Source organism: Chrysochloris asiatica, unplaced genomic scaffold, assembly GCF_000296735.1.
Source record: "Chrysochloris asiatica unplaced genomic scaffold, ChrAsi1.0 scaffold00069, whole genome shotgun sequence".
Classification (NCBI taxonomy): Eukaryota; Metazoa; Chordata; class Mammalia; order Afrosoricida; family Chrysochloridae; genus Chrysochloris; species Chrysochloris asiatica.
Genome location: NW_006408587.1, coordinates 4,353,712 through 4,367,779, shown reverse-complemented (window position 1 = coordinate 4,367,779; position 14,068 = coordinate 4,353,712). Strand labels below are relative to the sequence as shown.

Here is a 14,068-nt window from a genome sequence, read left to right as displayed (position 1 = left end):
ACCTTGAGATTAGCAGTCCTACTCATAACCACTATGCTACCAGAGCAAAAGGAGTGGACTAGATAATTGCATTTGATCACCCAACTTCTACATTTGGAGACATCTCTGCCATTACAGATGCTCAGAGTGTCAAATGCTGGCGTTCCCAGCTTCCCTTGCAGCTCTCTCATAACATGATATTCTGTGCCCATGAGCGGCATCTGCCCTGACCTCTGAATCAGAACTCAGAAGTGCCAAGAAGCAGGAACTGTTGTAGATTCAATTTGGTTAGGGTGGCAGCTATACGGCCAGCTTTTTCCAGTGTCCAGGGCAGGATGGTCTAGCCCCATACACTTTGCTCAGAGCAGTGACAGGGAGGTTCTCAGGGGCCAACTTTCAAATGTGATTTCAACATGGTCACCCTGCTTTAAAGGCAGTGCCATTCCTGCATTGATCCTTCCTGTGTCTGTGTGTGTGCGCGCATGTGTACACGTGCATGGAGCAGAGGCAGGAGAGGCATTTCCTCCCTTTACACACACTTGTCTGGGCATCATGAGAGGGGTTATAAGTTAAAGCTTCTTAAAAAAAAGCATGAGACTTATTTTCAGTAAGTATTTGACTCTTGGGCTTGGTTACTGTTAAGTACCACTGATTCATTTCTGGCTCACAGCAACCCTGTATAGGGTCTCCAAGGAGCTTCTGGTGAATTCAAACCACCGACAGAGCAGTTCAAGCAAACCTTGTGGTGGAATGCTTATCCTACAGTGTCATACCAGGACTCCCTTAGTGTTAGGTTTCAATGAGCAGTTTTACAAGACAAACTCAATGTACAGGTGAGAAATGGATGGAGTTCTAGTTTGTGTATAGGGTTTTGGCCTAAGCCAGAAATTCATCTAGGGCATCACAGAAGACCCACAGGGTCCCCGAGTTCTGTGTGACGTAGCATGGTCAGTACTGCCACCTTGCATAGGAGGCACTGTGCCCATTTCAGCCTACTGAAGAGCAGATTCTAAAGCGGTCACGTGGCTAATTGTCAAGTTGATCTGGATTCATGGCTGACTCCCGATGTGCAGGGTAGAACTGCTCTATAGGGGTTTCAACACTGTGACTTTTCAAAAGCAGAACTAGACTTCTGAATTGCCTCTGAGTATGTTCAAACTGCCAACCTTTCTGCTAGTAGTCAAGCACTTAGACCTTTGTGCCACTCAGAGACCTCATGTAAGAGTTGAATGGGTCCTAATCCCATTGAATGGTGTCCTCATAAAAGAAGAGAGACAGAAACAGGGAAGATGGCCATGTGAAGATAAACCTATACACCCAGACTCACCAGAAGCCAGGAGGGACAAGAAAGGGTCCTCCTCTAGAGCACTGGGGGAGGACACAGCCCTGCTGACATCATGAATTCAAATCACTTTACTCCAGAACCATGACACAATGCTTTTCTGTTCTGGTAAACCACCTAATTTGTAGTGTTTTGCTGGTCTCCTGGGAAACGACTACACCCCTGGAGCTAACTGGAGGAGTGATGGCTGTATACGTGAGCCCAGGTTGGGGTGGGTCCCGCTGAGGGGGCTGAAGGAGGGCTTGTGCCCTCTAAGGATGGGGAGTGTGGTTCCTCTATGCTCGAGGGGTCAGGGTAAAGCTGAACACTCCTCACAGTGCCTGTGCCCAGATCAGAACAAGCAGAGGCCCACAGCGAAGTTAAGACTAGGGACCTCTCCCAGCTCCAAGGTGCTGCGCACCAGTAAGCAGCGATCCCTCCACAGCTGTCTCTAATGAGGGTTCTAGAGGACAGTGAGGCTCCTCAGTTACCACACAGAGGAGGGTGGACAGAGGAAGCTCTGATTAGATGATATGAATTTAACTACATATTCACTTTGGGCTCTTTTAATAACTGGGTTTGATTACAGAAATTACCTGGAGTGAAATTTAAACAGTAATGGCACAAATCTCCTGTGGCAGACTGGGGTACTTGCAACTCAGGAACGTATACACCATTTTGAAAATAAAGTTTCATGTTCAGACACAGCAGCCTTGAGACTCCTCAGACTGGTTACACATGCATCCCTAATGTTAGACTTCAGGCCCAAAGAACAATCTCATCATCTTGCCCCACACCCAGAGCTTCTTGTTTGGGGCACTGACATCCATCCACTTGCCCTACCTAGAAACTGGCCCTCTCCTTGGCTCCTCCCTCTGGATACTCAAACAGTTATCACGTTGTTACTTTTCCCCTGTAAATGTCTAACCTATAACCACTTACCTTCATCTACATTGCCACTGTCTCTCTCTCTCGGACCTCTGCTACCTCAGTTCCAATAGTTTCCTTACCTGGCTTTTCCTCTGGTTGGACAGTCAATGAACTTGGAAGCTCTGGGGTAGTCTCAGGAGACATCAGGGAGCCTTCCTTGACCCTGAGAGGAACCCAGAGGTTTAGAAACTAAGCAGCAACAGATACAAGGATGGTCAGATGATCCTTAGAGACCTGATGTGGCGCTGTAGGATAAGCACTTGACTGCAATGTTGGTGTGAACTGCAAGATTGGCAGTTCAAATCTACCAGCCATTTCTTGGAAACCCTATACAGGGTCGCTGTTAGAACCGACTCAGCGACACCTGCTCCGTGTAATTTTGGGGTGTGGGATGGATAGGGCTCTGGAGCTTATGGCAAAGAGGCTAACTTTATGTTGTCAGTACCTCATTTCAGTGAATCATTTCTGTAACGAGCGGCTGCCGATCCTGTCAGTATCGTATGTCAAGACTGTGGGTCACTCCAGCTTCAAGGATGTAATTAGATTAGTTTCTGTGTGCTGATCTTCAGCAGGTTAACCCCTCATACGTCAGTCCTTCAACAGATCTGAAGACAAGGAATTAGCAATAGCAGTGCCCTTGTAACCATTCCCCTTCTTCCTCAATACTAGTGACTTTTGGCTGGGTAAAGTGTTACCCCAAATAAAGACACATTTCCTAACTCCTCCTGCAGCTAGGTGTGTCTGTGCTTAAGTTCTGGCCAACTGTGTATAAATATTTGTTAAGGGCTGTTGAATTGGTTCCAACTCATACATAGTAAGGTATGCCTGACCTAAGCCGTGGTATTTTCAATAACCTCATATGCATGCGAAAGCTGGACAGTGAATAAGGAAGACCATAGAAGGATTGATGCTTTTGAGTTATGGTGTTGGAGGAGAATATTGAAAGTGCCATGGACTGCCAAAAGAACCAATAGATCTGTGTTGGAAGAAGTGAAGCCAGGGTGCTCCTTAGAGGCCAGGATGGCCAAACTTCGTCTCTCATACTTTGGATAAATTGTTAGGATGGACCAGTCACTGGAGAAGGATATCATGTTTGGTAAGGTGGAGGGTCAGAGAAAGAGAGGAAGTACTCCCAGCGAGATGGATTGGCCAAGTGGTAGCATCGATGGACTCAAGCGTGCCAACAACTGTGAGGTTGGCTCAGGACTGGGCAATATTTCGTTCTGTTGTGCATAGGGTCACTATGAGTCAGTACTGACTCGATGGCACCTAACAACAACAACATAGTGACCATGTATATGGTTTCCAAGGAGTGGCTGGTGAGCTTGAACCACCGGCCTTGTGGTTCAAACCAACCTTGTAGTCCAGCACATTAACCCACAGTGCCACACCAGAGTGCTGTGTATAAATACAATAGTATATATATGTTAAATGCTATTGAGTCGATCCCAACCCATAGTGACCCTGTAAAGGGTTTCCGAGGAGCAACTGGAGGGTTTGAGCCACCGACCTTTTGGTTCAAACTGACCTTGCAGTTCAGCGCATTTTCCTGCAGTGCCAAATGGAAGGGGCACTCTCTTTTTCTTTTTATTTGCTGGCTGGAATGTGGATGTAATGGCTGGAACTGCAATGGCCATTTTGGAACAGGTGGAAACTGTATTGAGGATAGTGTAGTACTGATTGGAGAAACCTGGGTCCCTGATGATTGTTGTTGTTGTTGTTAAGTGTTAACAGGGTTTCCGAGGGTGTAAATCTTTACGGGAGTAGAAAGCCTCATCTTTCTCCCGCGGAGCGGCTGGTAGTTTCGAACCGCTGACCCTAAGGTTCGCAGCCCGATTCGTAACCACTACGCTACCAGAGCTCCTTTTGTGGAGCCCTGGTTTCAGCCTTGGATTGCCTGCGTTTATGTAAGAAAGAAACGTCTCTTTATTCAAACACCTTTACTTTGGTTATATGATTCAGTACTTGATACCTAAAAAGAGATGTTGCAAATGACTAAAATGTGGTGTTGCCTAAGTGGAACTGTTGGCTAGCAGATGGCGAGAACACAATCCTTTTATATAAAGGCTGTATAATTGATGAAATTGTGATCTGTGTTAACTTGGGGGATGGACCACATGCTCACAGAAGCCACTGGAATGGAAGAAATGACAGAAGATACACAAAGTGTTGCTCCTTAGTGCTTTTCAGGAAGTCCTATAAAAGTGAAGTTGGCTAGAGTCAACCAGGCTGCAACCAGACGGGCGGGAATCCAGCTTTGCTAAGGGAGGCACTGTTGACGGTCTGCACTTAAGTTGATGAAAGTCTTGAAGAGTTGAAAATTCCAATGGCTTCTGTCTTCCAAGCCACAGCTGTTAGGACAATGGCTCAGATGTGGATCATTAGCAGATTAGGCTGAGGCAGCAAGTTGTTTTCAAGACTTCTGTGCCAGAAAATAGAAGGTGACGCCAAAGATCAGATGAAGCATGTTGTCTACCTCTGAAGCTTCTCTTTCAGGTGGTCTCAAGGTAGCATCTTAAACTGAGAAAAAGGCAGGAACACAGAGGCCAACAGGCAAAACACTGGAGTCTAGACCAGACCTTGTTGCATTATTGTGAAGTGCCATTGAGTTGTTTCTGACCCATAGTGACCCGTGTGTAGGGTTTCTGAGGAGCAGCTGGTGAACTTCAAAAGCCTTTGATGGGATTCTGTTGGTAAAGAGAACACAACTAGGCTGCAAGAAACATGCAAGCAACCTTGGGGACTCCAAGCCCCAACTGCTCCAGGAGGAAGCAGGTTACAAAACAGCCACTCCCAAGACGGTCACTCTGAGTCCCACTTCTCATGTGGCCATGGAGGTCATGGACAAGAAGCTGGACTGAGTATCACCAGAGAAGGGTCTTGTTCCTGTCCGGTGCGAGTAGGTAACCCTTAAAGGGCAATGAAAGGGAGTCCTGGTGTGGGGCTGTGGGTTAATGCGCCAGACAGCCAAACTGTTTGAACTGCAAGGTCGGCAGTTCGAGCTCACCAGCTGCTCCTCAGAAACCCTATACAGGGTCACTATGGGTCAGAACTGACTCAGCGGCACTTAAAAAGTGGTCCAGTGGTTAAGCATTTGGCTAACTGAATGTTGACAGTTTGAACCTACAAGTTACACTGTGGGAGAAAGATACGGCGGTCTATGAGTTTCCAAGATTACAGTCAGTCTTGGAAATGTGATGCAACAGTTCTGTGTCCTATAGGGTTACTGAGTTAGAACTGACTAGATGGCAAGGGGTTTATGGAACAATGATGCGTCCCTTGGTGGCACAAGCATTTAAGCACTCAGTTGACCAAAAGGTTGGAGGTTCGAGTCCACCTAGAGGTTCCTTAGACAGCCTAGTAATCTGCTTCTGAAACACCAGCCACTGAAACCCTGGTGGTGTACAGTCCTACTCTGACTTACATGGGCTCACGATGAGTCAGGAACAGCAGCCATTTTTTGTTTTAAATGGAGCAATGACAGCTACACGTTTCCTGTTTCCTCCTCAGGAATGAGTGTAGTCAGTGGCTGTTTTCCCATTTCTACTTTACTACTGTTTATGAGCTTTGCTGTCTTTTAGTTTATAGGTCATTACACTATAAAAAACTACTCAGAGCCCATGAAAACTTCACATTGTCCAAAGACCTGGAAGTTTAATTAAATGCTATATGAACTGGATGAGGTTTGGGTTGTCTCCCTTGGAGAGAGGAGGAATGGGTTTTATATGGGGGAAGAACGGTGGCCAAAGGGCGGAGTCCTGGCAGAAACCACTAATTGTCCCTCAAAGTGTATTCTTCCTTTCTTCTCAGCAGCAGAACCACTGAACTTTAATTAGGCATATGGCTTCCTGGAATCAAAATCAGCTTTCCCAGATTCCGTGCAGGAGGTGTGGCCTGGGTGTGAGCACAGCGGTGTGCACGGTGTCCAGGACAGTGTGTGAGGGAAGGGGCCCTGCTTTCCCCTGCCTCTTCCTCCATCCTCCTGGCTGGAACATGAACATGGTTGGAGCAGCCATCATGGTTCTCAAGGTAGAAGCTTCAGCAGATGATCACAAAGCCATTCTAGAAGCCTGCATGGTAGTATAAATCCTCATCTATTTAGTGTAAGTTACTGCCATCACTGGCAGCGGAATCCAATTTGTAACCCAAGGGCAAGGGAGAGAAGGTACTGTGCACGGGATGTCACACTCCTGATTCGTGGGAAGATGGAGATGGGCAGAGGACATTCTCCTCCAAGAGTGTGTATTAAAAATAAAGGCAAGCAAGTGAAGAAAACACTTTAAGACAGCAAGACAATTATTAGAATAAAAATGCCAACAGACAGGGAGTGTTATATAGCTTGGATGTTTTTATATTGATCACATTTGTTTTTCAGTTGAGTCACTGACAAAACAGGTCAGAATGAAAAACATTCCAAATTTACAAAAAAATATTGCTGATAAATTAAGATACTTTTTAATACTATATGAACTTAACACAAATCCTTTGGTTGCTACAAACAGAATGTGAGTTATAAAGATGGCTAGGCAACTTGGCCATCAGACTCACATGCATTTGTTCCCCTCCCCCACCCCCCACCCCCCAAGGCCATCTTTACAAAGACTGATCTCAGCTTAGAATGGCAGGCGAGGACCACAGCTTGGCAAGCCTTGTCTTTGCATTCAACAGTGCCTAGGTCTGAGGGACAATCCCTGGAAGACAAGAACTGTGATATATATCTCTATAAAGCAGTTATACAGCTTTGGTTTAGGATTCATTTAGATTTTTTGGAATCTCAGACTTCCACAACGTTAAATCTGGAAAGAACCAAAGAGCTCAACTAGTTTGGTCCATTCTTCCCTTTTTATAGATGTATACAGATGTGGGCTAAACCTACGTTTATTAGACCCAAGTTTTACCCCTTCTCTATGACATTGCCTCTTGACTGCATTTGGAGGGTGAAGGAGCCTGCTGCTTGCCCTCAAATGATAATTTCTGAGGAATAAAAATGTCAACCAACAACACAGCAACAATAATAGCATCCACATTAGTCTAAAGGCATACTGGAGTATAAGTTATTGTGGTGGGACTTAGGACCACTCCCGCCCCAACTGAGTCGATGCTCTCTGTGAAAGCGCATGTTCTGCAGAGTGGCAATACCAGGGTTCTCCCGTCTCCATGAACTCAGCACATCAGTGTGTCTAATTCAACGCTATGAGCACGCCAGAATGTAGGATGCACATGCCTTCTTCATTCACACCCCAGCGAATTTCTTAGGCAAAATATTTATCCTGAATCTGATGAAGTTCTTCACTTAGGGCTCAAAAAGGCATCAGGCATCTAAATGCATAAGTGTTTAAGGTGGTGAAACAGGACTCTTGAGCTACAGAATTTAATTGGTAATAGCTACAGTATTTACTTGTCTATTTTGCCATGTGGAGAATTCTCATCTTGTTCTTTTCCATTATTTCATGGATCTTGTCCCTGGCAACATCTGCTGAATCAGAGCTGCTGGTCAACCCAGTGGTAGGAACAGGCTAGCTGCAACTTTTTATAAGTTTTAGAAATTTATGTAACACGGCAACGTTTCTGCAACCATACCAAACAACTTATTTTGTTTTTACAACCTGCAAAAGCAGGAACCTGTTTAAGTTGGAAATCTGCCAGAGAAGAAAAGCTCAAATCTTTTTCACTGAAACAAGTGGCAGGAAAGTGGTAAGACTGTACCCTGTCTAAGGTGGAAAACTAGCAAGATCTGGAAAAACAAGATGGTTCTGTAGAATCCCAGCTACTGTAAGTCTCACTGTGATAAGAAAACACAAGTCTCCAGACACAGGTACACTTCTTAGACTTTTAGCACACATTTTCATCAAATAGCAATCATTTACTATGTATCCTGGCGACATTTAGATTTAAGGTAGTGCTCTGTCTTCCCTCTCATTTTCCTGGTGCTTTGCCGATAGAATTTCTCAGAGACAAAACTGAACACAGGTACTGGAATGATATTCATTTGTGCTCTTTCTTTCCCTAGAAGAAAAGTCTTTGATGAAAACCCAGATGATTTGATTTGTTTGGTATGTTTTGGGGCTAATCATTAGTAAATTATCTGTTCCAAGCAACTCATCTGTAGTATTGTCAGTTACATCCCAGCTGATAAAAATTCCCATTAATAACATGATCTTCACAACAACTTAATGCATATGTATTGTTTCTCCCATTTTACAGATGAGGCAATAAAATGTTGTTGTTGTTAGGTGCCATCAAGTAGGTACCTACTCATAGCGACCTTATGCACAGCAGAACGAAACACTGCCTGATCCAAAATGATGAGGTCTCCAACTAGTTAGCACTGAGTAAGGTCAAGAACCTAATCTGTCCCTTAGGTTCAGATTTTCCTGCTGCCTTCTTGTTTTACCGCATAGTGTTACTGTTTAATACCTCCCTTTCATCCTTACCACTTCGTAATAACATTTTAGTGCAAGATAAAATGGGAGAAATGCAAGACAGTATGCAAGGTCTGGTGATAAAGAATCCTTTTAGAAACCTGGCCCCTTCTGTGTAAGTCTTTATCCATCTTGCAACCAGGAAACTACTCATTGGTCCAGAGTTTGCTAAATAGCCAAGTGGCTTCATTTACATGCACTATAATATGAAAGCATCCTTTTTCTATAAATACCACTAAGAAATTAGCTTAGCTCCTCTGCTGGATACACAAAAACAGCTACTTAAAAATACCACATTAAATTTTTTTATGTAATTTATTTTCCTTAAATAATAATTTGCTACAATCCTGTCACAAATTTTTAAAAAAATTAACACAGTCTTAACAAAGGCAGAATTCTTTAAGGACAATCAAAATCATGGTGTACTTAGAATAAATTAACATCAAATTGTGTTTCTATTCAGCTAGTCTGATCCTCTCCTTTGAAATGAAATGGAGACCACTGCAACTGAGGGTGAATGCACACGTTTGTCCTTCTATACAGAGACTCATTCTTTATATAAACTCAACTGTAATTGGAATCAAGTTAGGAATCCTGAGAGACACTCACCCATAGGCAGAAGCACACACACACGTACACACACCCACGGACGACCCTGCAGAAGCTGGGTTTCCCATGGTTCTATGACTAGACCTTTCTGAGTACGGCCACTGATTCTGAATATTTAGATGCGACCAGCCCGTCTCCCCTCACAAGAATCATGTTTCAAGTGTAATAGCTTGAAATAGCAGCAATACATGTAGTAGGATTCAGTAGTCAATGTTTCCAGTCCTGAATTCAGAGTGTAGAGCCAGCGGTGCGCAGAGGCAAGAGACACCTGCTTCTAAAACTAACAAATATGATGACAAGACTTCCGAGAGTCCTAGTTCTCAGAGTCTCACCAGAAAATTCACCAGAATATACAGCATTATTATTCCGGTGCAGGCACTGTGTATGGACCTGAAGAGGGTCATGAATACAGGGAGGAAGTGGGAGGAGACGCTGGACATGCTTCTCAGAAACACGCCCATGCAAAATAGCAGGGAAACTGGACTAAGGGCAGAAAGGTACTGAAACCCCACCCCTTGCTGTTGTAACACATTCATCAAGAGGTGTATTAGAGACATGCAAACCCCAATTTCCAACTCCACGTAGTAGCACAGAAAGCTCAGCCCTTATACTACTACTACTACTACACACACACACACACACACACAAACACACACACACACACCCCTAAGTAACCGCACCATCATGTTTCGGTGAGGCCAACAGTACTCCTGGCATTCCTTCTGCACTGCCCAAGGGTGGGTTACGGGGGTACGGTCGGTCGTGTCTAGGTAGAAGGCATTAGGACAGGCCCCAAACTGCGATGCCCTTTGTTTCTGTCTGTAGGGATAACAGGTCTAAATGATGCTATACATAATGGCATGCATATCTACACAGTTCCTATGTACAGGATACCTTTTCTATAGAAACTTAAAGTGCCTGGGTTCAAACGTGCTCATTCCTTTTCCACGGCCCACACAGATTCCTCTTGCTGCTTCCAGAGAGGTCTGTTCTTAAGGAGGATACCCTTGGGAAAGAGGAATGAATGTTTTCACAGTTGTCTTAACTGGGATCCAGGATCTGGACTAAGCCTTCTTCATACACACGAAGAATTGCTTCACACACAAACTTGTACTGGCTCTGGAAAAGAACACACAGCAGTCAAGTTTGTTGTTGTTAAGTGCCGTTAAGTTGCAGTTGACTCAAGAGTGACCCTGTGGAGGGCGGGCTTCCAAGGAGCGGCTGGTGAGTTTGAATTGCTGACCTTGTGGTTCAAACCAACCTTGCGGTCCAGTGCTTTATCCCACAGGGCCACATCAGGACTCCAGTCAAGTCCGGCACCATTCATAAACATTCACTGAGCGTGAACTCTGGGTTAGGTCAGACAGTATGCTACGTGTCCGGGAAACGTGTGGAAGAACACCCATGGACTAAGGATTCTTCCCTGAGGTGGGCAATGATCATGGAAACACAAGAGACGGAGAACCCAGCCTGTGTAGCAGTGTCAGGGGAGGCTGCCAAGGGTAAAGGCCAAAGCAGGGTGACCGTGCTGGCACAAAGAGCAGTGTGCGAGGATGCGAGGCAGAGGGTGCCTGCGAGACTAGCCCCCACCAACAGCCCTGGGTGCTGAGTCTCTGCTGAGTTTCCCTGGTAGATGTTTCCCACGTTGTTACCATTCATTGCTGTGGCAGTTAAGTGACTCTGGGGAGCTGGTGCCTGGGTTCCTCTGGCCCCTTCCACATGTACCTTTTCCCTTTGCTGATTTGTTTTGCATCCTTTTGTAGTGATAAATCATAGCAACAAGGAAAGGCTGTCCTGGGCCAGGCTACATGTTGTGGGAAGGAGAAGAGCTTCACAGGGCAGGGGGCAGGTGCTAGTTAGGAGCCTGGGGCCTGTCTGACAAGGGACAATGGCCACTGAACACTGCTATAATAGGAACAACTCCTGAGACGCTTCTTTCACTCAAGTGTCCAGGGTAAAGGAAAACATTCTAGATTGAGTTTCACCAACTAGAAAATTTACCAAGGTACTGCACCTTTTTTTTTTTTTTTTTTCTCTCTTTTTAACTGGCAATGCGGTCTTCCAAATCACAAAAAATAAGCCTTAATAAGAGAAGTCATTTTTTTCCTCGTCACCAGAGTTCCCGGTTACAAACTAGTATAAAGTCACAAGAGCTCGTAACCTATTAAGAAAATCTTGCAAACTTGGTCCACAAACCCGGGAGGTGACAGAGCTGGCTGGATATAGACGTCTTCACTCCTCAACCATCCCTGGAGTAGGACCTGAGGACACGTTTCCAGGAAACCTTTTTTGAGCTCTCAATGTCTGCTTCAGGTACCTTTCCTCTGAGTCTCAGAACCCCTAAATGTCTGCAGTCACTGATTTAGCATAACTAATGAATCCAGTTCTCCTACTAAATAGAAACCTGGTCCCTCCTGTTTGTGCAATTATCTGATGAATGAATGGACTGACATGAGATTGCTCCCATTTTGCAGATGGGGTTACTGAGGCTTAGAGAGAGGTTGAAGGGACTATTCAAAGATCACTCAGTATGCAGTGGAACTTGAATTCTGCTCTTTCCACACCACCACACTGTCCCTCTGGTAGTTTTGGGACAAAGCCACCAGGCTGCCTTTTGGGGACCCTTGCAGTGACAAGAACTCAGATGCTATGGAAGTAGGAGAGAGCCCAGAGGAGCAGGGCGAGGGGCTGTGTGAAAGGGTCACCTAGAACCTGTGGGTGGGTGCAATCTTCTGGGTGGTCTTGCTTCCCTCGGACAGCTCAACAATACAGAGCACATTCAGAGCTGCTCCCTGGCCTCCAGGTGGAACCACAGAGGCAACAGAAGAGAGGGCAGAGGTTAGCTGGGTGTCGGCTTTGGAATCACTCAGCCCCCCGACAAACTCTGTTACCTTGGAGAAAGGGACTCAATCCCTGGAGCAGCCTGGTCCAGGGTCAGCACTTGGTAGGTGCTGGCCACTGCCACGTACATCTCTATCACTATTACAGGATTTATACTCACTGATGTCTGCACCATCATGGCACGCTGGTCTCTCATTTTCCGTACAATATCCAGTGGGTAGACAGGAAGCTTCCTCTCAATTAAGCACATGGCCGTTTCCATTGTCACCAACACACCAGTTCGACCTATTCCGGCGCTGCGGAGGGGAGGCAAGGAGGGACTTGGGATGTGCCCAAACAACACTTAATGCCAGCTTAACTCCTACCCAGTTCCCACTCAGAAAGAGCTTTCCTCCTTCTGATCTTCCAGAACACAAAAGACAGTCTCCTCAGGGTGGATTCCCCATCATGTTAAAAGGGCCAATCCTCATATAGTCTGAGGGCGGAGGTGGGTGGGCAGAGGCTTAAGAACCACTGGAAAGAAACTCACCGTTATGTACAAAATCGAACCGTACTAATTCACATCTACTGTGAAGGTGAACAGACTCAAGGACAGAGGTAAAGAAGACAGAGGGATTCTTGCCTTGAATTCTGCATTATATTTGGTAGTCTGAAATGTCCCAGAATCCCCAGACTTTAGAAATAGTCAAGAAATAAAGTAAATAGAACTTGGTAAAAGCACACAGCCTTGCAAGGTTGAGGGTAGGACTGGTGTCCTCCCATTGTCTCCAGGCCTCTCCCAAGGAATACACAAAGGACAGTACCTGCAGTGCACTAAGACAGGGTCACTCTCTCCTCTCAAGGACCTCATGCAGTTGACAAATTCCAAAAAATCCGAGGAATCATCAGGAACGCCATGGTCAGGCCACGCAACGTACTGGAGATGGGTGATTGTGTGCTCTTCTCCTGTCTGGGAAGACACGGCGCACTCGGTGAGCCAATGCAGGCAGTGCGCAAGTGGACTCCAGCCCCACTGGCCACCAGTAAGCACAGTCCTGTCTCCAGTTGCACCTTCTCCCATGCTGCATGGTCTTTCCATGACGTCTGCTAATGCTAGGAACCCTGCCCACCCACCTGCTGTCTCAAAATATCCACATCTCCTGCAGAACTGCTCCTTGGACCCTGCTGGCTCCTGTGGTCCTGGACATCAGGGCCATGCAGGCCTGGCTCTTGTTGGGTTTGCCTTGTCTTGTTACTGAAATGTTCACCAGAGATGTAGGGCTGACTCAATACGGCCCCATCCGAGACACAGAGGATGCTGACTTAGTGCCTGTGTCTAAGCTGTGCCCACCCTAGACCAATGCTCACCTCGCTGTTGGTGACTACCATCTCTCGGAACACATAGGGGATGGTGCAATCTTCAGACAGGCACCGGATGTGGAAGCCGCCATGTTCCACAGTGTCAGGAGGGTCAGGCCAGTACTGGTGACATTTGGTCTGTAAGGGAACCAGTGTGTGTGAGTTGGGTGGGGCCGGGTGTGTGGGAAGAGTCCTCTCTTTGCTCATCACACCCAGATACTCTCTGTGTGGTTAGAGGAGCCAGGCTGATCTGAACCTCATCTGTTCTCCAGGGAAGTTCTAAGAACCTTTTCTGCAGGGTGTGGTGTGGGTCAGCCTGACAGGCCAGGCCGTGGTGTACCACAAACAAGGGCATCCAACTTGCACCACAAACAAGGCCATGGCCTCTGTATCCTAACCTCCATCTACTCCCAATCAAGTCTACTGCAGTCCTTCAGGTCACCTCTCTGCTCTCCTACCTAATTCCTCCTTCACCATTTGAAACAAAGTATGCTGCTGCTTTATGACTTCACTCGTAAAACCTTAAGCAAGGGCGTCTCAGTGAGCAGCCATTTCCTAACGTTACTTTGATGTGAAACGGTGGCTGTCTGCAGAATCCAAGACAGAGTGGACAAACATGGGTCTACAC

At 46.1% G+C, this 14,068-nt stretch overlaps 1 protein-coding gene across 2 annotated transcripts in view; it reads right to left on the bottom strand.

The window, feature by feature from the left end:
• Window positions 1-10,302: 10,302 nt before the first annotated feature.
• PTPN3 (protein tyrosine phosphatase, non-receptor type 3) overlaps window positions 10,303-14,068 on the bottom strand; it is an 86,191-nt gene continuing 82,425 nt past the window's right edge. For both annotated transcript variants that reach the window (XM_006864684.1, XM_006864685.1), the window contains 4 exons: window positions 13,450-13,578; window positions 12,906-13,051; window positions 12,263-12,398; window positions 10,303-10,380 (listed from right to left, as the gene is read on the bottom strand). In XM_006864684.1, coding sequence (XP_006864746.1) covers window positions 10,303-10,380; window positions 12,263-12,398; window positions 12,906-13,051; window positions 13,450-13,578 — 489 coding nt within the window. The remainder of the gene's footprint in view (window positions 10,381-12,262; window positions 12,399-12,905; window positions 13,052-13,449; window positions 13,579-14,068) is intronic.